Source organism: Cervus canadensis, chromosome 13 (genome assembly GCF_019320065.1).
Source record: "Cervus canadensis isolate Bull #8, Minnesota chromosome 13, ASM1932006v1, whole genome shotgun sequence".
Classification (NCBI taxonomy): Eukaryota; Metazoa; Chordata; class Mammalia; order Artiodactyla; family Cervidae; genus Cervus; species Cervus canadensis.
In genome coordinates, this window is record NC_057398.1 from 30,347,698 (window position 1) to 30,369,886 (window position 22,189).

General features: G+C 54.0%; 2 protein-coding genes across 2 annotated transcripts; both read left to right on the top strand.

Annotated features, from left to right (window-relative positions):
• Positions 1 to 1,774: 1,774 nt before the first annotated feature.
• On the top strand, positions 1,775 to 17,598 carry CCDC27 (coiled-coil domain containing 27). Its single transcript, XM_043484649.1, has 13 exons — positions 1,775 to 1,960; positions 2,507 to 2,639; positions 3,793 to 3,903; positions 4,433 to 4,590; positions 9,034 to 9,186; positions 9,854 to 9,946; positions 10,221 to 10,379; positions 10,443 to 10,650; positions 10,866 to 10,996; positions 14,005 to 14,082; positions 14,331 to 14,543; positions 15,812 to 15,916; positions 17,455 to 17,598. The coding sequence occupies exons 1-13, from the start codon at positions 1,775 to 1,777 to the stop codon at positions 17,596 to 17,598; spliced, it is 1,872 nt and encodes a 623-aa protein (XP_043340584.1).
• A 1,133-nt stretch (positions 17,599 to 18,731) lies between these two features.
• Positions 18,732 to 22,189, top strand: SMIM1 (small integral membrane protein 1 (Vel blood group)). The gene is made up of 4 exons (XM_043485185.1): positions 18,732 to 18,880; positions 19,181 to 19,306; positions 21,326 to 21,452; positions 21,708 to 22,189. Exons 3-4 carry the CDS (start codon positions 21,340 to 21,342, stop codon positions 21,832 to 21,834), a joined length of 240 nt encoding a protein of 79 aa, XP_043341120.1. The 5' UTR covers positions 18,732 to 18,880; positions 19,181 to 19,306; positions 21,326 to 21,339; the 3' UTR covers positions 21,835 to 22,189.

Here is a 22,189-nt window from a genome sequence, read left to right on the forward strand (position 1 = left end):
TACCATGTTTATAATAGATGACCAGTCCAAGTTCAATGCATGAAACAGGGCACTCAAAGCTGGTTCACTGGGACAACCCAGAGGGATGGGATGGGAAGGGAGGTGGGAGAGGGGTTTGGGATGGGGTCACATGTACACCCATGGCTGATTCATGTCAATGTATGGCAAAAACCACTGCAATATTGTAAAATAATTGGCCTGCAATTAAAATAAATTAATTTTTTAAAAAAGATAAAAAGAGGTAAAAAATCTGGCAAAAACAAATAAAGTCTGGATTTTAGTTAAAAAAAAAAAAAAGAATCTGCTTGCAATGCAAGAGACACAGGAAACCCAGGTTCAATCCCTGAGTCAGGAAGATCTCCTGGAGAAAGAAATAGCAACCCACTCCAGTATTCTTGAGAAAGTCCCGTGGACAGAGGACCCTGGCGGGCTACAGTCCATGGGGTCACAAAGAGTCAGGCAGGACTGAGCACACACACACATAAAGAAAGCATTAACATAACCATCTGGGAATGACTGATATTTGATTTTCTTACATTTGTTTCATGATTCAGGATTACCCTTGTACTGTCTGTATCTCTAGTGACATGGGACAGGCACCAAAGCCTTTGCAGTGTTGCCCCTCATGCTCTCATTGACACATTTGTTCCTACAGGTCCCTCCAGGATGGCACACGGGCCCCTGCTGGCTCTCAGAGCCTCTGATTCCAAGAGGGACCCTCTCCTTTTAGACTCAAGATAACAGTCAGGAGTGGGAACCAAAATGGCAGATTCAACCTTCTGTGAAATGCAGAACCCAGAGCTTCATGTCTAGACATGTCCCTCGAGGGGGCCGGAGAAAAAGCAGCAACATGTGACAGTGAAGCAGGCAGGAGACCGCAACTCAAAACAGTGTTCCAGTTTCCTTTGAAAGTCTGAGCTGGGCCAGACCAGCGGATGGTATGGGAGTGAAGACCATGCTGAGCCGTAGGACACATGGGGTGACCCAGAGGGGACTGGACTCTGGGAAGACACCTTGGTTCCCTTGAAAGAGAGTGAGACTGCTTAAAAACACAGCTCTGCCTGCTGCTGGCAGGGGCTGGCATCTTCCAGCTCCCTGAAGGAGGGACTGAAAAAATGTAGCCTCAAACTATTGGCGATTTTTAACTTAATTTTTTAAAAAAACTGTAGTTTGAGCCTACATTCTTTCAACCCATCCTTCAGGGAGTTGGAATATGCCAGTCCCTGCCGGCAGCAGGCAGAGGTGTGGGTTCGATCCCAGGTCTGGGAACTAATGTCCCACATGCCAAGCAGTGTGGCAAAAAAAAAAAAACTAAAAAATAATATGTCTAAAGTGTGGATTTTAACCGAAAAAGTTAAATTTTCACATCAGAGCCATTGATGTAGTGTCAGATTTTTAAACAAGGGGAAATACTAAAGATGGTGAAAAAAAGGAAATAGGAGAATGGGTGGCTAGTGAGTCAGGGCACTTGCCTGTGATTGTAACATCCTGATATTGTAGTGGAAGCAGCTTCTTCTTCCCCTTCCCAGCAGAAAATTAAGACAGATGACAGGCCCTGTCTCTATGGAGACATCTGTGATGCCACACACTGCTCCCAGGACCCCTTAGGACGTGGAGCTTGGGAAGCTGGTCTTCTGCCCACCTGTGTTTGGACCTGCATGTCCACGCTTGGGGCTGCAAACCCCTCAGCACCCAGCTCCAGACCCAAATCCCACAGGATTGATCCGAGTCATCCTGCAGGTGACCAAACTTGGTCCTTCACTCCACACTCCTGATGTTACCCATCAGAGCCAGCGGGCCCAAGAAAAAAAGCCTGGTGCCCAACTTGATAGAAAAGGGCCTGATTGTCCTCCGGAAGGTGGCCAGCCGGGACGAACAGGCCCCAGAATGGAAATTCAGCCAACAGCAGCGCTCCCACAGCAAGTCGGCTCAGGCCATCTGCCACTACTACAAGAAGCTGGTACGGGGTCTTGGGAGCAGGGACGGCCCTGCCACACACAGTCATCTGGAGATGATGTGCTTCTCCACTGGATCAAAGGCCTTGAGGGTGGAGGGCCGATGGGGCTTCCTGAATCAGCTCGGGTGGTGGGTTGTGATGGAGAGATTCTGGGGGTGGATGGGGCCTGGGAGAGAAGATGCTGTGTCTGCGTTGAGCCTTCCTTAGGGGCATTTTTGAGAAGGAGGGAAAGGGGGAAGAGAAAATAAGGAAGAGAATGTGCAGGCAGCAAGTTTCATGTGGGTGCTTTGTGTGGTGGGGGGCGGGGGGAGACTGGGGAGCCAGCCCCACTCCCCAGGGGCCCTCTAAGTGGACAGCAGCTCTAGGCTCAGCTGACTGCAACTTCCCAAGCAGGGCTCTCACGGCCCTCATCGAGTGGCCAGCTTTCGGAGAGGAGACAGCCTGCGTGGTTGGCACACAGAGCCAGGCCCTGGAGCTCCACTGGTGGATGGGATGGAGGGCTTCCTGGGCCCCTCCTTTCCTGCTGGTCTCATTCTCCCCGCTCCCCAGAGAGACTTCAACCAGGACGCCAGCCCCCAGGACAGCGGCTTCATGTCCGAAATGGAGGAGCTTCGGCGCCAGTTCCTCAAGCGTCCCGGCTGCCCGCAGTTCAGCACCAGGTCCACATCCATAAGCCACTATGGTGAGTGTGTCCGACGGGGCCCTGTGTGCACACCCACCCCCATTCCATCTAGCCCACCTGCTGGAGTCCAGGACAGCCTGCGGGTGTGGCCAGAGGAGGGGGCTTGTGTGGTGGCCGCAGCTGCTGCTTCTGAAACTGGCTCTCAGCTAAGGCTAGGGTTGTGCCTCGGGGAAGGGAAGGAGGGAAGGTCCTTCTTCCTTCCAGTGGGCACATTTGTATCATTGGTCTCATAGCCCACTTGCTCTCTCTGGCTGTCAATCACCAAGATTCAGTAGGGTTGGGACACGGGAGGAGGAGGTAAAGACTCCGGAAGCTTCAGTGACGAGGTCCATAGGTCCAAAGGTGGGTCATTAGGGACCGAGCCCTATAAGGAGCCGCAGAAGCCTCTTGTCTAACCCCACGGTGCTCTGATTCAGTCAAGAGGCTCTGAGAGGGCAGCTAAGGTGCTCAGCCATCACCCGGCGGCACTGATCAGGCCAGGTGCCACCCCAGGCTCCCCCTCCAGGTACTGGGCTGCTTTTGTTCCCTGACACACGACATTATCTTCACAGTGGTGACAGCAAGGCTGAGTGCCTGCAACCAGCAGCTGGGGTCCTTTCTGTGGATCTCAGGTGGCAGTCAGGCAAAAGTGGAGGCTCACCCTACTCGGCAGGCTCTAAGCCTTCCTTTCTCAGTGCCGGGGCCTCAGAGAGTAGCCAGCACTCCAAGACCAGGAGGGTGGGGGTGTCTGGGGAGGGTGGGGGGACCACAGAGCATCCTGGGTGCAGGGCTGAGCCCACATACTGCTCCTAGGGCACTTGCCACCATCTGATTTTTGCCTGCTTAGAGGACGCGGGTCTGACTCTTGGGGTGAAGGGCATTCTGCAAGATTTTGAGGAGGAGACAGTTTTACAGGAGGAACGGGGGTCATCCTCTGGGGAAGAGACGCACTGATTTGCAGTGACTAAGTTGCACCTGGTCCGTTTTGGGGGGGACATGCCAGGCGGGCAGGGGGACAGAACCACGTTTCCATTCGGTCCCGTAGTCCAGTCCCATGCATCCACTAAGCAAAGGCACCTTGAACTCCACCCAGTGTTTCAAAGGAAATACAAGTCCTTGCCCAGTGGTCTTGGGGAGACTTGGCCTCAGCTGTCCTCCACTTGTCATCCTGCAGGTTCAGCCATGACCCTCTCTCTGCCTGAAGACACAGGTGTCAGCCCTGAGACCTGGAAGGGGGCCGAGAACCTGCTCTCCAGCCAGCAAGGCTTGGACGTGAAGGTGGACGGTGAGGGCGGGCCGTGTGGGACACTGGGGTGTGCATGGCCCATGGGGTTCTTTCCTTGGCACCCCAGCTCTGAGGGCCCCTGTTCCCTCCATTCCTATGGTGCCCCGTGGAATTGCCTTCCCAGGACCACTTGCCTGGGCCCATGTTCCTCACACGGGCCCTGGGATGCGCCTGTCCTTGAGTAGAGGGACACCCATGCGCCGTTCCTACAGACACATACTTTTGTTTACCCAGAGATGAAATCCACACCCAGAAGTCTGCCTCACTTCAGAGGTGCCCCCTGTGCACAGGCGGCATCTTGTCCTGACTCCAGCTCTGGGACCCTGAAGGGGGCTCGGATGCCGCTTATGCACACTGGGCTGGGGGTGGTGGGGATGAGTGCGGGAGAACTGGGAGCTGGAGAGGAGCCCAGCCAGGCAGGGAAGGGCTTCCGGCAGAGTCTTAAAAGAGGGACGTTACAGAAGATCCAGGGTCGCTCAGCACAGGAAGAGTCTGACCGCCCCCCACCCCCCACCTCCCCTGTTGACAGGCCGCCTCCTTCCCCTTAGCAAGAGTGCCTGTGAATTCAACTACCTGCGGAAGAAGAGCGAGTCCCAGGTGCTGAGCCCGACCTCCAGCAGCCCCGATCTGGGGCAGAGCTACCCGAGGAAGCGGGTACCCTGGTACATCTCCGTCATCCATGAGAAGGTATGGCCGGGCACGGAGCCTGGGCACAGATCCTGGTCCTCTTGTCCCGGCTCTTCGTCCTGCCAGAGGGGATGCCTGGCCCTCGGGGCTCTTGTTCTAGTCTCTGGTCCCAGACGCAGTCTCAACTGACCTTCAGACCCTCTCTCATGGCTTCTACAGGCCAGGTTCCTATCTGTCTTCTTCCTCATGGGGAGAAGTTTAGGCTGGCCTGAATGTTGCCCCCTCTTACACAGCTTTGCCCCATGTGTCAAGACCTTCAGCATCCATAGGCTTTCAACCCAGTCATTCCACTTGGGAGACTGTATTCCTTAACACAGTAATAACAATCAGCTTGATGGGCAAAGATCTGCCTATGGGTTCATTCATCATGATATCATCTTTTTCATCCTCGTTTGTGAGAGAGGCTGGCCCGTAATTTACCAGCCTTGTCACCCCATTGTTTGCTTTTGAGGTCAGAGTCTTCTGGCCGAGCAACAAGAGCAAAAGTTGAGAAGCGTTCCTTCTTTGTCGATTCTCTGGAAGAGTTGACCTAAGGTTGTTGTTGTTTCTTTATTAAATTCTGAAGATTTCATTATTGAAGTCATCTGTGCCTGGTGATTTCTTACAGGGTTGGTTTTTTTTTTTTTAATTAATTCCTTTTAAAAATATTCAGATTTCCTTTTCCTGCTTGTTCCAGGTTTGGAAAGCTATGTTTTTCTAAGAAGGTGTCCAACTCATGTCAGTTTTCAAATCTAGGAGCCTCACTCTGTGCACAAGACTCTCTTAGTATCCTTCCAGTGTCTGGAGAAGATTCTGAAGAAGACTGATTTTTTGTTTCTGACATTGCTAATCTGTGTCTTCTCTCTTTTTCCCTCCACCAGTCTTATTATCAACGTAAAAAGTCTCTTAGAGTCAGTTTCAGGTTTTTTCAAAAAAATTTTTTTAAGTTCATGAAGCACTAACAACTGTGGAAATAAGTCACACAAGATGCTGGATGATTCGTCATGAGCACACAGTGGGGACTCATGAGCCCTGATAATATGGGTCCATGAGTATTCATTTTATCTTTATTCCCAAAACTGTACCTGTAATTTTATGATAGATTTCACAATTTGGTTTTTAAATTTTTTTAATTTTTAGATTTCACAATTTAAAGAGCATTGATACCATTTGACCAACAATTCCACTTTCGGAAAATAGCCTGAGGATATAATTAGATATAGTTACACAGACATACTGTTCATGGGGTTCTCAAGGCAAGAATACTGAAGTGGTTTGCCATTCCTTTCTCCAAAAAACTGTGGAAAATTCTTCAAGAGATGAGAATATCAACTGACCTCACCTGTTTCTTGAGAAATCTGTATGCAGGTCAGGAAGCAACAGTTAGAACTGGACATGGAACAACAGACTAGTTCCAAATAGGGAAAGGAGTATGTCAAGGCTGTATATTGTCACCCTGCTTATTTAACGTATATGCAGAGTACGTCATGGGAAATGCCAGGCTGGATGAAGCACAAGTTGGAATCAAGATTGCCAGGAAAAATATCAATAACCTCAGATATGCAGATGACATCACCCTATGGCAGAAAGCGAAGAACTAAAGATACTCTTGATGAAAGTGAAAGAGGAGACTGAAAAAGTTGGCTTAAAGCTCAACATTCAGAAAACTAAGATCATGGCATCTGGTCCCATCACTTCATGGCAAATAGATGGGGAAACAGTGAAAACAGTGAGGGACTTTATTTTTTGTGTTTCCAAAATCACTGCAGGTGGTGACTGAAACCATGAAATTAAAAGACACTTGCTCCTTGGAAGAAAAGTTATGGCCAACCTAGACAGCTTATTATAAAGCAGAGACATTACTTTGCCAACAAATGTCCATCTAGTCAAAGTGATGGTTTTTCCAGTAGTCATGTATGGATGTGAGAGTTGAACTATACAGAAAGCTGAGTGTTGATGAATTGATGCTTTTGAAGTGTGGTGTTAGAGAAGACTCTTGAGAGCCCCTTGGACTGCAGGGAGATCCAACCAGTCCATCCTAAAAGAAATCAGTCCTGAATATTCATTGGAAGGACTGATGCTGAAGCTGCAATACTTTGGCCACCTGATGTGAAGAACTGACTCATTTGAAAAGACCCTAATGCTGGGAAAGATTGAAGGCAGGAGGAGAAGGGGATGACAGAGGATGAGTTGGTTGGATGGCACTAACGACTCAATGGATATGAGTTTGAGTAAACTACGGGAGTTGGTGATGGATAGGGAGGCCTGGTGTGCTGTAGTCCATGGGATCGGGAAGAGTCAGGCACAACGGAGGAACTGAACTGAACTGAACTGAACATAGACATATGTAAAAGGATGCTCTCTGCAGTTTTGTCAAGAAAGGGAATTCCCGGGGAAGGACTGCAGGCTGGGCTGTCTCCAGGGGCTCACACCGTGTCTTCAGGGTCTTCTTTCTTTCACCTCTGTCTTCGTTGGCCCTGTCGTAGGCAGCATCACTTGCAGCAGCAAGTATGTGCTGTTGCAAAGTTAGCATCCCCACTGGAAACCAGCATCGCCTTCTAGGACCTGCGTCTGCTCTGGACACATTTGTTGTTATTGTTCAGTCACTAAATCGTGTCTGACTCTTCATGATCCTGTGGACTGCAGCACACCAGTCTCCTCTGTTCTTCACTATTTCCCAGAGTTTGCTCAAGTTCATGTCCATTGAGTTCATGATGCTATCTAACCATCTCATCCTCTGTCACCCCCTTCTCCTCCTGCCCTCAATCTTTCCCAGCATCAGGGTCTTTTCTAATGAGTTTGCTCTTTACATCAGGTGGCCAAAGTATTGGGGTTTCAGCATCAGTCCTTTCAATGAATATTCAGGGTCAATTTCCTTTAGGATTGACTGGTTTGACCTCCATGCTGTCCAAGAGAAGACTCTCAAGAGTCTTCTCCAGCACCACATTTCGAAAATATCAATTCTTTGGTGCTCAGCCTTCTTTATGGTCTTACATCCATACACGACTGCTGGAAAAATCATAGCTTTGACTATACAGACCTTTGTTGGCAAAGTGATGTCTTTGCTTTTTAATACGCTGTCTAGGTTTGTCACAGCTTTGCTTCTAAGGACCAAGTGTCTTTAAATTTCTTGGCTGCAGTCACTGTCCGCAGTGATTTGGGAGCCTAAGAAAATAAAATCTGTCACTGCTCCCACTTTTTCCCCTTCTATTTGCTGTAAAGTGATGGGACAAGATGCTGTGATCTTAATTTTTTGAATGTTAAGTTTTAAACCAGTTTGGTTCCCCAACCAGGGATTGAACCGATGTCCTCTGCATTGCAAGGCAGATTCTTAACCACTGGACCACTGGGGCAGTCCCTCTATGACTATTTTAACTTAATAGTGTAAGCAATTCCCATATACCCTCCAGATTCTCCAAATGTTAAAATGTTGCCAATTTGCTCCATCCTCCTCTCCTCCCTCCTTTCTCTGTTTTCCTTTGTCATTCATTCATTAAAAAAAAATTTTTTTTTAGTTTATTTGTCTGCACCTGGTCTTATTTGTGGCACAGGGGATCTAGCTCCCTAATGAGGGATGGAACCTGGGCCCCCTGTATTGGGAGCACAGAGTCTTAGCCATTGGACCACCAGGGAAGTCCCTATGTCACACATTCTTGCCTTGATTTTTGAAAATTCCCTTTTTGCTATGTTCTTTAAGTGAAGTTTCCAGTTCTTTTTTCTGAATGTTTGAGATAGATACTTAGATCATTGATATTCCATTGCTTCCCCTAATTATTGCATTCGAAGCCTATAAATTTGCCCTTAATCACAGTTTTTGCTACGCCCCATGTCATGCCATGTCCAAGTATTTGTTATTGTTCTGTCTAAAATACCTCATAATTACTTGTGTGGCTTCTTCTTTGACTCGTGGGCTCCATGAAACCCTATCATTTAACTCTTAGATATCTGGACAACCTCCTAGTTATCTTTTCCTCAGACTCTATCTGGGACCATCTCCCTCTTGCCTGAAGAATCCCCTTTGCATTTCTGTCAGTTGTTCAGCTCTGATGATGACAAATTCTCTCAGTGACTGTCCAAAATCACCTTTATTTGGTCTTCAAGTTGGAATGATTGAGGGCTTTGAGACTCTGAGGGGCAGTAGACCCAGCCCAGACAAGCCCCTTGGAAGTGGTCTTAGGAGGGTGGTGCTGTTTATGTGTCCTCGATCACACCTGGGGGCTGACTGGGCCCAGGGCCTGGAGGGGAGGCTGCCAGGAGATCCCGGGCAAGGATGGCCCTTAAGCAGGAGGGGGCTGCAGGTGAGAAGCCCCTCACCTTGGGCTGGGGTCGCGGGGTCCTCCTGGGCCCAGAGCTGCTGCTCTAGGGGGCCAGGGAAGGGTGTTGGCAGGGGCGTCTGAGTGGCTAAGTGGTCCCCCGGGCTACCCCATTTCTCCTCAGAACCAGAGCCTGTTGGCACTGGGGGAGGAAGTCCAACGCCTCTCGGAGATGGAAGCGCAGGTTCAGAAGAGACAGGAAGAGATCCTGGCTCTCCAGGAGGAGAGGGAGGCCCTGAGGAAGCAGCTGAAATGCCTCCTGAAGAGCAAGAGCCTGGAGGCCGTGCCCAGCCATGTCTTGCAGGTGAGCAGCGGCAGGCGCTCCGTGGACTAGCCTGGCCTGCTCTGGTTCTGGGACGGGGCTTTGCCTGTAACGTGGGCATGGCATGCTGATCCCCTCTACCCTAGGTGTAGGGTGGGCACTGGAGGAGGCAGGGTAGGGTGGGGACCCGGGGGCCGTCACCTGGTCTGAGACCTGGTTTCTTTCGCATCTGAGGATACAGCCTGCATTTACGCTGGGTCCACACTTGAAGTGGGGGTAGGGGCTTCAGACCCCTGCTGGATCCTCTGGACGCCTCCAGAAAAAGCTACCCAGACACTGATGGTGGGGGACTGGTGGGCAGGGAGGCAGCAGGAGTCTGGAGAGCCTGGAAGCATGGTCCTGTGTCCCCCGTTCCCCAGCCTCCCAGGGGCTGTCAGCGAGCAGGCAGTGGGGGGCAGTGACCTGTGGGAGTGTTTGAGGTTGGCCCCCCTGGACTCTTCCAAAATAGTATGCTTGTTACTGCTGGGCCGCTCACCAGGGCTACCCCCAGGGCTGTCAGCTACATGGCATGGCCCCCTGCCCGCCGACAGGGCAACCCCACTGGGGGAATGGTGGGCCCCCTTCAGGGAGGACAGGTCTCAGCGACATGGGCCCTGGGGGAGCCGAAAGCCCAGGTTGAAACCCTGAGGCTGCTGTGGGCATCTCTCAGGAGTGGCCGTCAGAGTTTGTGCCAAAGCTGCAGGGGAGACAGAGCACCCTCAGAACCTTCCGAGATGAGGAGGACGCGGAGCACTGGCGGCAGGTGTGGGCTGGCTGGGGCTGGTCCCCCAGGCTGCCTGGGAGATGCCCAGGCCACAGCGTCCCACCAGCTGTCCTAACCTGTTGGCCCTCACCCAGGCTGAGCCCTCAGCCACATCAGGGGATGGGTGGTGGGGTGGATCCTGGAGATGTAACCCGAGAGGAGCTGGCCAATGGCCCTGCAGCACCCTCCTCCCAATGCCCCCATGAAGGTTCAAGCCTCCCTCCCCGGGCTGTCTGCAGCCCTGTCCAGCATCCCCTCCCCTCCCCTCCCCCAGCTGCAGGAAGAGTGCGACAGAGGCAAGGAGCTGGAAGGAGGCGACTACGAGGAGGAAGAGCATCCGGAAGGGCAGGCCAAGAGGGCAGCGGACAAGGGGGCGAGGGCTAGAGCCAGCAGGAGGGAAACTCTACAGGAGAACAGAAGCGAGGAGGAGGCAGTGGCTGTGGTAACTGCGCAGGAGGATGAGGACGAGGACAGGGCCGGGCCCGGGGCCGGGGAGGTGGAGGAAGAGGACAAGGAGGAGGTGATAGAGCTGGATGAGGAGAAGGAGCTGCAGGAGGAGGAGGCCATGGCCAGGAGGCGGGGCGGCTTCGTGGACGACACCTTTGAGGAGGAGCTGATGGCCCAGCTGGAGGAGTACGAGCAGGTGATCCAGGAGTTCCAGTTCCAGCTTGAGATCACCAGGACCAGATACTCCCTGGCAACAGGTGGGGTGCCAGAGGAGGCCGAGGTGGGACCCGCAGCGAGGATGTCCGGGACCACCCACTTTGCCCTGGGTCCCTCTTGGCTGGGACCATGCGGGGGCAGCACTGGACCCCTGGGATGGGAGCAGGCAGCCACTCCTCAGCTTGGAGCTCTGCGGAGCCCTAGGGATGGTACAGTGACTGGCCCCCTCCTTCCTTCTTGCTCTCGCCTCATGCAGGAGCCATCAAGTCTTTACAGCGACAGGTGGAATTCCAAGAGTCGCAATTGCTGAAAATCAACACGGAGAATGAGATGCTGCAGAAGGAGCTGCGAGAGCGGAAGAAACAGCTGCAGGCCATGTCTGACAAGGTGACGGCGTCCTCTGTCGTGCTGGGACACATGCCATCCATCCCCGCCCCCACCCCCTGACAGAGACGCTGGACTCAGGAGCTGAGAGTGGTGGGCCTGGGGTTCACAGCAAATCATGTTTTACGCTGGGCTGCCCTCTGGCCCCAGTGGTCATCTCTGTCTCCTGGACCACTAGGCTTCTGGCCATTTCTCAAGCATCTCCCAGTCCATGGTCCCAGGACTGAGAACACCACGACCTTAAGTCCTTGTGAAGTACTTTTATTATTTTATTTTTGGTCATGCTGAGTGTCCTGTGAGTTCTTAGGTTTCCCGATCAGAGATTGAACTGGCATCCTGGGCAGCGAGTCCTAACTACTGGTTGGCCAGGGAATTCCCTGAAGCACTTTTAGTTTTCATTTTTATCCAAGTTTTCCATGCACAAAGCTACATAGTTTAAGGAACCAAGCAATTCCATAAGCTTATTATGTAAGACAGGAGTCCAACCCTTTTCTTTCTCATTTGCCCATTCCCCAAGACAAATGCTTTCAACTCTTCTAGCTAATTCTTGACAACTGGCTCTCCATGTTTCTAGACAGCATGCTTATAAGACATTCTAGATATTTCTCCATCTTGGCATTATCTAATGCTTCCCTCTTTCCTCCCCTGCCTCCCCACCCCCAGGAACTCAGCTCTCAATACTATTTCCTCACAGCATTAGTAAGTGGACACAGCATTTATATCACTGAGACAGTTATTGGGCCTGTGATATATGACAGAAACACAAATCTTGTGAAACAGTATTAAGATCCATAAACCACTTTTTAAAGCTGCTGCCATCAACATCTTTGTTTCTTGGTCTACCCTCACATTTTCACTGGAGCACATCCTTCAGTAGTTTTTTGAGAAAGAGGAGTGGAGGTAAAATTTGGGAGATACCATATTCTGCAAATGTCCTTACACATTAACAGAAGTTGGTTGGAACAGAATTCTGGTTTGGCAACTGCTTTTCCTTGGCAGTGTGAAGGCATCACTTCGTGTCTCTGAGCTTCCAGAGTTCCTAGAGGGAAGCACAAACTCAACCTGATTCTTGAGCTTTCTTATGACATAGTTCTTGGTGGTGGTTGGTTCCTCTCTGCGAAGTTGCAAGATCCCATGTTTATCCCTCATGTTCAGAAGCTTCCATGAAAGTATTAGTCGCTCAGTTGTGCCCAACTCTTTGCGACCCCATGGACTGTAGCCCGCCAGCCTCCTCTGTCCATAGAATTCTTCTCCAGGCAAAAGTACTGGGTTGCCATTCCCTTCATTCAGGGAATCTTCCCGACCCAGGGATGAAATTCAGGTCTCCTGCATTGCAGGCAGATTCTTTACCATCTGAACCACCAGGGAAGCTGCCATAGGTGGACCTTATTAAGGGTCTGTTCTCATTTGTCCTGGGCACTCAGTTGCCAGCTAGAAACTTGTATCCTTCTGTTCTGAAACTGTTCTCTGTTTACATAGTTTTTAGTCCCTGTCTCTGTTTTCTCTGAACTCTCCTTCTAGCAACCCCATCAATCAGCCAGCAGACCTCCTCTTTGGGGCTCTTTCTCCTTCCTGTCTGTTCCTTTCACTGTCTTGTCATTTTGTTCTACTTTTAGATTTCCTTACCTTTATCAGCAGTCCTCTTCCTGAGGTTTTTTTTAAAAATAATTTTATTTTATTTGTTTGTTTAATTTTTGGCTGCACTGAGTCTTCATTGCTATACAGGCTTTCTCTAGTTGCAGTGAGCAGGGGCTACTCGCTAATTGCAGTGAGCAGGTTTCTCATTGTGGTTGTGGAGCCACAGGCTCTAGGGCCCGTGAGTTTCATAAACATGTTTACTGAAACATGAGTTTCAGTAGTTGCAGCTCCCAAGCTCCAGAGCACAGGCTCAATAGTTGTGGTGTGCAGGCTTAATTATTCCCCAGCATGTGGGATCTTCCTAGAGCAGGGATCGAACCCACGTCTCCTGCATGTAGGCAGATTCTTTGCCACTGAGCCAGCAGGTAAGCCCTCCTCTTGAGTTTTAACTTTGTTTCATTTAGTTTCTAAGATGCTGCTTTTGTTCTCTGAATTTTCCTTCCCCACTCCTTTTATTTAGAAGCACACTCATGTTTTATTTCTTAATGGCCATATGTCTCTGACCTCCTTAACAACTTAAGTGATAGTTATGGGAGATGCCAAAGGGATTTGACTTCTTGTGCTGTTTCTATTTCCTATAAGCTCCTTTTGTAAGTCTGCTTTCAGTTTCTGTTACTCCTTCAAGAATTTTGCTCCAAGGTCAGAGCTGCCTGGAGTCTCTCAAACTGTGGGTGATCATTTTGGGTTTCACGGCAGAGAACTGTGCTTGGGTACATCAATGGAGAGTTAGTTCAATGGTCCTGCCGTTGGCGCCTTCCCCTTGGTTTGCTCAGATTCTCCTGGAATCTGGGAAACTGGAAGAATTCCTTGCCCAAGTGTAATGGTCCAGCTCCTGGTGTTTCAGGACAAAGTAGGGCAGAGGCTGTAGTCTCCACGTTCAGCCCCACATCCTGCATCTGTCGCCAGGGGTCTCCACCGCATGGCCTGGCATCTCCCAGGCCAGAGATCCTCTCCCCACCCACCCCCACCCCCGCTTCCAGTCTCCTGACAGATGGAAAAGGGGGCAGGTGCCTGGCAGCTCCTGGTAAGGGCTGAGCCTGCGGCTCCTGATTTCTGATATGATGTTCCTCCTCGTGTCGGCCTCCACGTCCAGAAGAGCCTGGCACCATCCCCCACTTCTGAGATTTCCAGGGACTCTGAACTGTGAACTGGGCTTGTTTGCAGCTCTCCCCGCTGCTGGCTTGGGAGTCTGCTTCCTTGGGTCTGCCTCCCAGCTTCCGAAGTGTGTTTGATACCTTCCCCTCCTCCCTTCCCACTTCATCAGAAATTCCGATGCTTCCCTTCATCTTACTGAGGTTCAGGGAGGAACGTTCAAGGAGGCAGTCATCTATCTCCCCCCACCAGCCCCTGAGCGAACCCCTGTTGCCTTGCAGTTCTCCAACCTCCGGGAAGACAAGAAGTACCAGGAGACGATGGGCCTCATCGAGAACGACAACCTCCTCCTCAGACAGGTGCCCTTGGGGTGGCTGGGGGGGGGGGGGCGGGCAGCCAGAAGTCCTGATGGTGGCAGGGAGAGAGGCAGCTGGGTGGGGGCCCCTCATTTCAGATGGTACCCTGTTCAGTAAATCTGGAGCCCCGGACACCCACTGGGAAGCTGGCCACAGCCGGAGCCAGGCTGGTTGGAGGAACTCAGGGAAAGGTGGCTGCCTCTGGGGGAAGGAGGGGTGGGCAAGTGGACCTACTGCTCCCTGCCCCCCAGCAAGTGTCGGAGCTGGAGAGTGAACTGGCCAAGAGGGAAAAGACCATCTTGGAGCTGGAGGCCAAGGTCAACCAGCTGCAGGACCAGGTGAATCAGAGCCAGAACCACCTGCAGAGGTGGAAGCAGCTCCAGGAGGAGATGCAGAACAAGAATGAGATGATCCAGCATGCAGAGCAGCAGGCCCGCGAGGCCCTGGAATATACCCAGGCCAGGGTACGCCCGACTCTTGCCTCCTAAGGGCCTGCACTGGGGCCCTTGCCCACCACTGCCATCCCTGGGAATCGCCACCCTGGGGACTGTGCACCAAGTGCTCTGAGCATCCCTCTCGCTGTGTCCAGAAATGCTGGTGGAGGAGGGGGTGAGGGTGTGATGTGGCCATCTTGGTCAGCTGAAGTGGCCGGAACGAGCTGAATGCAGGGGCTTCATTTATGGAGGAGCCCCTTGAATTGTGCTGTGAAAGAGACCCAGGGATGTGGTGGCCAGCCAGGGAGGGTCTGAGGTGGGAGGGATGTAGTAGTAATAATGCCATCTATTTATAACTTAGAGAACATTTGTTGTGGGTCAGGTGCTGTTCTGAGCATTTATTAAAGTCATTCAACACTGTTAACAAAGCCATGACGTGGGTACCGCTGGTGTCCTGGCACCTGCAGCACAGAGAATGAACAGCCCATCTGAGGTTCCAGAGCTGCGTGGAGGCGGTGCTGGGGTGTGAGGTCTCGGGTCCTCACTCTGAGCCCCTGATAGATGTGAGCAAAGGTACAGCAGGAAACCATCAGTCAAGAGCTGACTTGCTTTAGAATCTAAAACCAGCAAAGGCAGAGGCCCTGAGTGCGTAGGCTTTTGAAATGACATTTTCCCCTCTGGCCAACCAAGAGTGCTGGCTCTAACCAGCTGTGTTCTCCCTCCTGCTGGGGCCAGCCTCCTGCTATGCACGAGGCTGCCGATGGCCGCCAAAGACTAGACAGGCTCGGTGGCTCAAGCTGCTTAACTCCTGGCTAATGCCTGGTTAGTGCGGATGTCCACAGCATGGAGTGCTTCTAGGTCACTTAGAGAAGGAGGATGGGCTGGGAGTATAATGCCCATCACAGGGCTGGCCAAGTCTGCAGGTTGTCTGCTGTGGGTCATTGGGAGACTGTGGCTAAAGATCCTCTGGGGGATGGAGTATGGCCTGGGGGGGTCATTCAGAGTTTTGTTTTGACCATGTGCAGGTTTTGCTTTTTCAATTAAGAAACAAGCAAACAAATGTGGTGTAGTAGAGAGTGTTTGGGTTTTGGTGTTAGGCCTCCTGGGTCTGGGTTTTGATCAGGTCCCTTCCAGCTCGCAGGAGACCATGCTGACCACTCGCACGCTGTTTCCAGCTCCTGAAGCAGGAGAATTGAAGCCAGGTCCAACTCTCCTGGAACCTCAGAGAGGCGGCAGGTGTGGAGAACACTGTCTCCCCGCTCAAGGCGAGCTTGACTGTTTCTCCTCTGTGCTCACAGCTTGAAAGACTGAGGAACAAGATCATCCAGGCCACCTTCAACACCATAGGGATCAAGAACTTGGCCACTGAGATCTCTGACAATGACATCCTGGAAGGCTTGCAGGTATAAACAGTGCTCAGAGGCCTCCTTGTGCCTGGGGCCCCATCTCTAGGCCAGAGCTCCTGAATCTGCAGCTGGGAGCAGAAGGGAGAAGACTGGATGGGAGGTTAGGAGCCCCCATTCTTGTCCTGGTGGTGTCTTGCTTTCACCATAACCCCAGCATGGCCCTTTCTCTCTGCTCAGGCAGAGGGGACTGGATTTCCCTAAGGGGTTAGGGAACAACATCCTGGAGCTGCTGTCAGCGTTCAGCAACCATCAGCAGCTGCCGAAAACCCACCTGGTGTGGTAGGGAGGGAGCCAAACAGCTGGGTCCTGGGTTTTCCTGCAGTGGGAGCCCAGCCCTAGGCTCTGCCCAGCCCAGCTCCCCCAAGGATGCTTCTTTGCATCTCAGCATAGCCTCAGCTGGAATCATTGCTGAGCTGGGAGCCTGGTATGGACCCCCTCCCCGGCCTCAGCCCACACCAGCTCCTCACCAACAAACAGAGGTTTCAGAGGGGCAGGGAGGTTTAGGAGAAATAATATGGCTTTGGGGCTGGCAGGAGTGTCACCACCCCGGGACCTTGGCTTCACAGCTGTGGGCTGGTCACTTGACTTGCTGAGCCCTAGAGCACCCCCTCTGTACCAGGGAGAGGGCGCCTGCCTTCCAAGCCTCCTCCAACAGCATGGCCCTTGACCCCAGCAGCTACCTGTGACCTGCCACTGGCCCATTTGTCCCTGGGGCCTGGTTCCTTTCTTTTGTGAGGCTGGGTGGGCTCCTGGTTAATAGCACTCTTGTAGGGTGGCCAGTCCTCAGGGCAGAGGGGGACCCCTGCATGGAGACCTGGGGAGAGGTCTCTGTGACTACTATTGTTTGGGGCAAGGGAAGGAGGTGGGGGGTGGGAAGGAGAAAGAGGAAGGGGAGGGATGGGAGTAGGAAGGAGGAGAGAGGTTATGAGAGGGAGGGAGGGACAGGGGATGATGGGGGTGGCAGAAAGAGAGTGAGGGAGAGGATTATGAGGAAGGGAGGGAGGGAGGGGGATAGGAGGAGTCATCACCACCCACCAGTAGCCAGGGAAGAACTCCTTCCCTTGCCAACACCTGCCCCTCCCCACCCCGCACAAACCAGCAAAAGGCCAGAGAGAAAGAAGGAGGCTAAGGAGGGTGCAGGGCAGCTTTCCTGCACAGAGGGTAGAAGAGACTTTGCCCTGAGGGTCAGACTTGACAGCCTCTGATGTCTCTGGGAGTCTAGGCTCCTGGTAATTCCCAGAGGACGAAGAAGTGGATCTGGCCCAGGCTCCAGGAGTGAGCTGGCCTGGATGGTGGGCATCTCTACCCAGCTCTGAGTTCTCTGGCTTCACCCTGTAGCTGGATCAGCCTTGGTGGGAGTAGTTTCAGCACAAAAATTGGCAAATGCTACAAACCAGAGCTTTTTTTCCCCTCCTGGAAAGGTTGTAAATATTCCCCAGCACAGCACTGTGGCAGCAGGCCCTTTTCGGGGAGAACAGGGTAGTGTCCCAGGAGCTGGCAAGGCCTGTGTGGACACTGCTGGGTGTCTTTTCTAGAGGATCATCTCAGACAGAATAGACTACTACAACCAGCTGAAACAGAAGGGGGTCAAGGTGCCCCCCCTGCAGCAGATGGAGATCTTATCCTCACCCAACAAGTCCAAGAAGATAAGCTCCAAGGAGGCCCAGCTCAGACCCTAGGTGCAGCCAGCACAGCAGAGGCCAGGGCCCAGCCTGGGTGCACCCTGGGTGTCCCCTTTCCCTCCATCACCCCCTCCCCCACCTGTGGCCCCACCCTGGCCCTCTGATTCAGAATTACACTTGCTGCTGGCCGTGGTCTCACCTTCTCCTTCACTAGGACACAGAGGGGAGGTTGGGTTACATGAACACCCCTTCCCACTCCACAGCTCACTGGGGGTCAGCACAGCAGCTTGCACCCATGGCTCCTCCCTGGGGACACCCCACACTGAACAAAGTGCCCTCTGGTGGTCCCAGGTGTAGGAGGCCTGAACTGGGCTCCTGTCCACCGCATTTGGTTCACACCCCCACAGGGGTCCTTTTCTGACGCCAGCTGCACACACCTGCGGGGCTCTCCCGCTGGGGTGCCCCGCCGGGGCACTGCTCTGCTGTTGCGACCCTGCGGAAGGAGGAGGGTCGGCCTGCGCACTCCTCTGACCGTCCATCGCTCTGGTGATGACAGCTCTGCAGAGCACCGGCTCGCCTGTCTGTGCTGTACACAGAGGTCTGTGTCCCGCACACAAACACGTGCTGAGCGGACTGGGTCCTCTGCCTCTTCTCTTTGCTCTCCACCCCCACCTGTCCACGCATCCTTTCGTTCCTGCAGCGCCCGCCCGCTGAGGGCGTCAGGTGCGTGGCCGTCGGGCCCAGGCCTCTAGCCTCTCTGAGAGAGCAGAAGGCCCCCGAAGACCGGCGCCTAACTGCACACGCCCCGGGAGCCTCCTCGAACCGCCTAGTGCCTCGGTTCTAGCCCGGCAGGTGCGCCCGGGACCCGCTTTTGCTCTTGAGCCCGGCTCCCGGCAGGGAAACTGCGACAGTGGGGAGACGGTCCGGAAATCCCGGCCGCGTCTAGGCACCGCCAAGGGGTGCGCTCAGGCCCCTGCAGCCCGAGGAACGCGACTCCTCGAAGGCCTGGGGCTCTGGCTTGCTCCGCCCCCGCCACGCCCCCGGGAGGCGCCCCGCTCCTCCTCCAGGCCCATCCGAGGTTTAAGAGTCCTGCGGCCACACCCACTCACCCACGGCCCCAGGTACTTCCCCGTTTAGGCACCGCCCAGCGAGCCAACGCCCCGCCCCCTGTCCAGATCCCACCACCCACCGCCTCCCCCAAGGCCCCGCCCCAGCTCAGGCCCCGCCCCGCCCCCCGCTCAGGCCCCACCGCCCACCCGACCACGCCCCCTCTAAGCCCCGCCCGACTCCGGCCCGGGACACGTCTGCGGCGCGGAGCGGCTGGGGGCTGTCGAGCCAGGTGAGACGCGGGGTCGGAGTGCAGCTTCCTCGAGTAGCCAGTGGGAGGAGGTGGTGGGCTTGGTTTCTGCAGCCCCCCGCGCTCGGGGCCGCGGTCTCCCTGGCCTGCGAGCGGCCGGCCCGGAAAAGTGGAGCTGCTGGGTGGGGGCGGGGTTGAATGGTCCCCCGGCCCACAGACCCCCGAGGCCAACTGCCGGGCGAGCTCCTGCTTGCCACTTGGGACACCCCAGCATCCCAGAGCCCCTTTCCCTTCCTTACTCTTGCTCCTCTTCACTTTTTCTTTATTTTCTCTTTCTTTAAGGTTGGAGAATTCTCAGACTCCCCAGACCCGGAACTGCGAGCTGGGAGGTGAGATTCACTGACCCGAGCTCTGACCATCTTCCTGGATCGCAGAGGCCTCAATCCCCGACGTCAGGACTCTCCCCTTGTAAGTCGTGGGCTCCTTGGAGGTGCATTGGGGTGAGGGGGTCTTAATGTATGTACAGTCCCTGTGTGCCCAGAGCTCTGTCCCCACACACTCCCAAGAGGCAGTGGTACCCCTGGGAGTGAGGCTTCCAGGGTTCAGCAGGTGTCCCTGCCAGGCAGCACAGCCCCAGGGTCCTGTGACACTGTGGCCATCAGGTGTGGGTTGGTCAGGTTGCTACAGATGAGTGAGCAAAGCCTTCAGACCTTGGCTCCAGCACATCAGCAACTTCTGGTGTCTTTGTCCAGCCAGGTTGACTTGAGGGCCACAGTCCACATCAGTCAGGAACCCATTCTATCACAAACACCAGGACCCCACTATCCCAGGCTGGAGCAGATTGGGCTGGCCCTCCTCACACCAAGAAACCCACAGGTGGGCAGTGGGTGTGCATTTGAAGACTCAGCACCACCAGGTAGTGTTGCAGGATATCCATACTGCAAAGTGGCTGCTCAGTTCCAGCCATCACATCAAGGAAGAGAGAAGGAGGTGGCTATTCTCTTTCACAAAAGCAAAGCCTCATGCTCCTGCTGCTCCCCAGCACCTTGCTCATATATAGGTGTCATGGGAAGTTCAGTTAAGTTCAGTCACTCAGTCATATCCAACTCTTTTCAACCCCATGGACTGCAGCACGCCAGGCTTCCTTGTTCATCACCAACTTCCAGAGCGTGCTCGAACTGATGTCGGTGATGCCATCCAAAGCAGCAATCAAAGCTTGTCTTAGCCCATGAGCATCACTTGGGGCTGGGACACTGCAGCCTGGAACAAGACAGGGGCCCTGGTCACAGGAGGGAGGGGTGGACATTAGGTAGCTCACAGAGCCGGCTCAAAGCCCCTTTGCTGGACACACTGTGGGAAAGCAGAACCCACAGTCAACAAATGTTTGGCCTCCCTGGGGCCTGAGACCTGGCCTGCATGGCTGCCCCCAGAGCACAGGCTCCCACGGGAAGGACAGGCTTTGTGGCTTTGAGACAAGCTCCCTTCCTTCATCCTCTGAGTCTGAGATTTGGGAAAGGGCAACTTGGAGGGGGTTGAAGGGGGTTCAGAACTGCCTGGTTTCGTGAATTTCTGGGTTGGCTTCTTGCTAAGTGGCTCACTGTGCCTTTAAGCCTCTGTCCCAGATTACCTGGAAGACAGGTCAGGTTTTCGCAGCAAAGTCTCAGGCCTCTAAAAGTGAGGGGCCTTTCAAGCCCCTTGACCACCAGCAGGGCATAGCAGCAGGTGAGGGAGGGGTTGCAACTGTGACAGGCCAGAATTCACAGCTACTGCCACTGCTGCCAAGACCTACCAGCTGCCTGCAGGCCTGCCGCTCTGCAGGCCCCAGCCCTTTGCCTCCCAGCCTCCAGGGAAGGCCCTGGGGTCTTATCTGGCAGGAATGGGAGGAGGTCAGGCTGTTATCAGGCTTGGTGACCTGACCCCAGCCAAGGGCCCTGCAGGGTTGCAGCAGCTGTGTCTGCCTGACCCCCAGGAGGGAGCAGCCTGGTGGAAACACAGCCTCTCACATTCCTGAGGGCAGGGTTTGGCAGACTTTCAGACTCTATTGGAATTCCCTCTTTGCCTCCTCCCATGTGACCCTGGGCAAGTGGCCTAACCACTCTGCACCCCTAAAGCCAGATGAAAGGATGTGGGAAGAAATTCTCAGGTGGCACAGTGGTAAAGAATCCACCTGCCAATGCAGGAGATGCAGATGTGTGTTTGATCCCTGGGTTGGAAAGATCCCCTGGAGGAGGAAATGGCAGCCCACTCCAGTATTTTTGCCTGGAAAGTCCCATGGACAGAGGAGCCTGTTCATAGGGTCGCCAAGAATTGGACATGACTGAGTGAGCACACAAAGGAGCCAGCCCACCTCAGTGCCTCTCTGCCCTGGCCCCACCCACAGGCAGACCCTCACCCTAAAAGCAATGGCACATGGAATCGGACCACTGGCCCCCTGGGGGTAGAACAGGCCTCAGGAGGCCTCAGCCCACCCTCTGTCTCTCCTACCAGAACCCTGTGCCCCCATGATGGAGCCCCAGGAGAGTAGCATCAGGTACAGCAGGTGGGAGAATAGCCGCCCGGATGAAGTCCATGTGGCCAGCGGGCCCAGCACAGAGGAGGCCTCAGGCTGGCAGAGGTGAGGGGCCAGGAAGGAGGGGCCCCGCCTCTCCCTATGCAGACCCCTCCTGTCCTTCCTGGCAGCCACCACATCCGCAGACCCGGGCCCCACACTTTCCCTGACTTGTTCCTTCACTTGCTCCCTCCTGTCTTCCGAGTTCAGAGTGCCCAGGCTGCCCTGCTGCCCGGGGCCTGCTCCTCCTCCTCCCCCAGCTCCCATCCCTACTCCAGTCAGGGCTGCCTGGGGGTCATGTGCCTGTGGTTCTCACCCTAGGGTCTCCCAGAAGCTGTGCTCGGGCAAGCTGGGCATCGCCATGAAGGTGCTGGGGGGCGTGGCCCTCTTCTGGGTCGTGTTCATCCTGGGCTACATCACCGGCTACTACGTGCACAAGTGCAAGTAAACGCTGCCCAGACACGCCCCCAGGAGCAGGGCTGGAGGGACACCCTGTGTGCGAGAACCCTTCCATGTGCATGGACCCACCTGCCTACACAGACCACAGTGTACTCCAAGTCCTGTATAACAGCCCTGCTGTCTATACACAGCCCCCGTGTTTATACACAGCCCCCACCATGTATACACAGCCCCCCCATGTATACACAGCACCCCCGTGTATACACAGCACCCCGTGTATACACAGCCCCCCCCGTGTATACCCAGCACCCCCGTGTATACACAGCCCCTCCGTGTATACCCAGCACCCCCGTGTATACACAGCCCCTCTGTGTATACACAGCCCCCCCCGTGTATACCCAGCA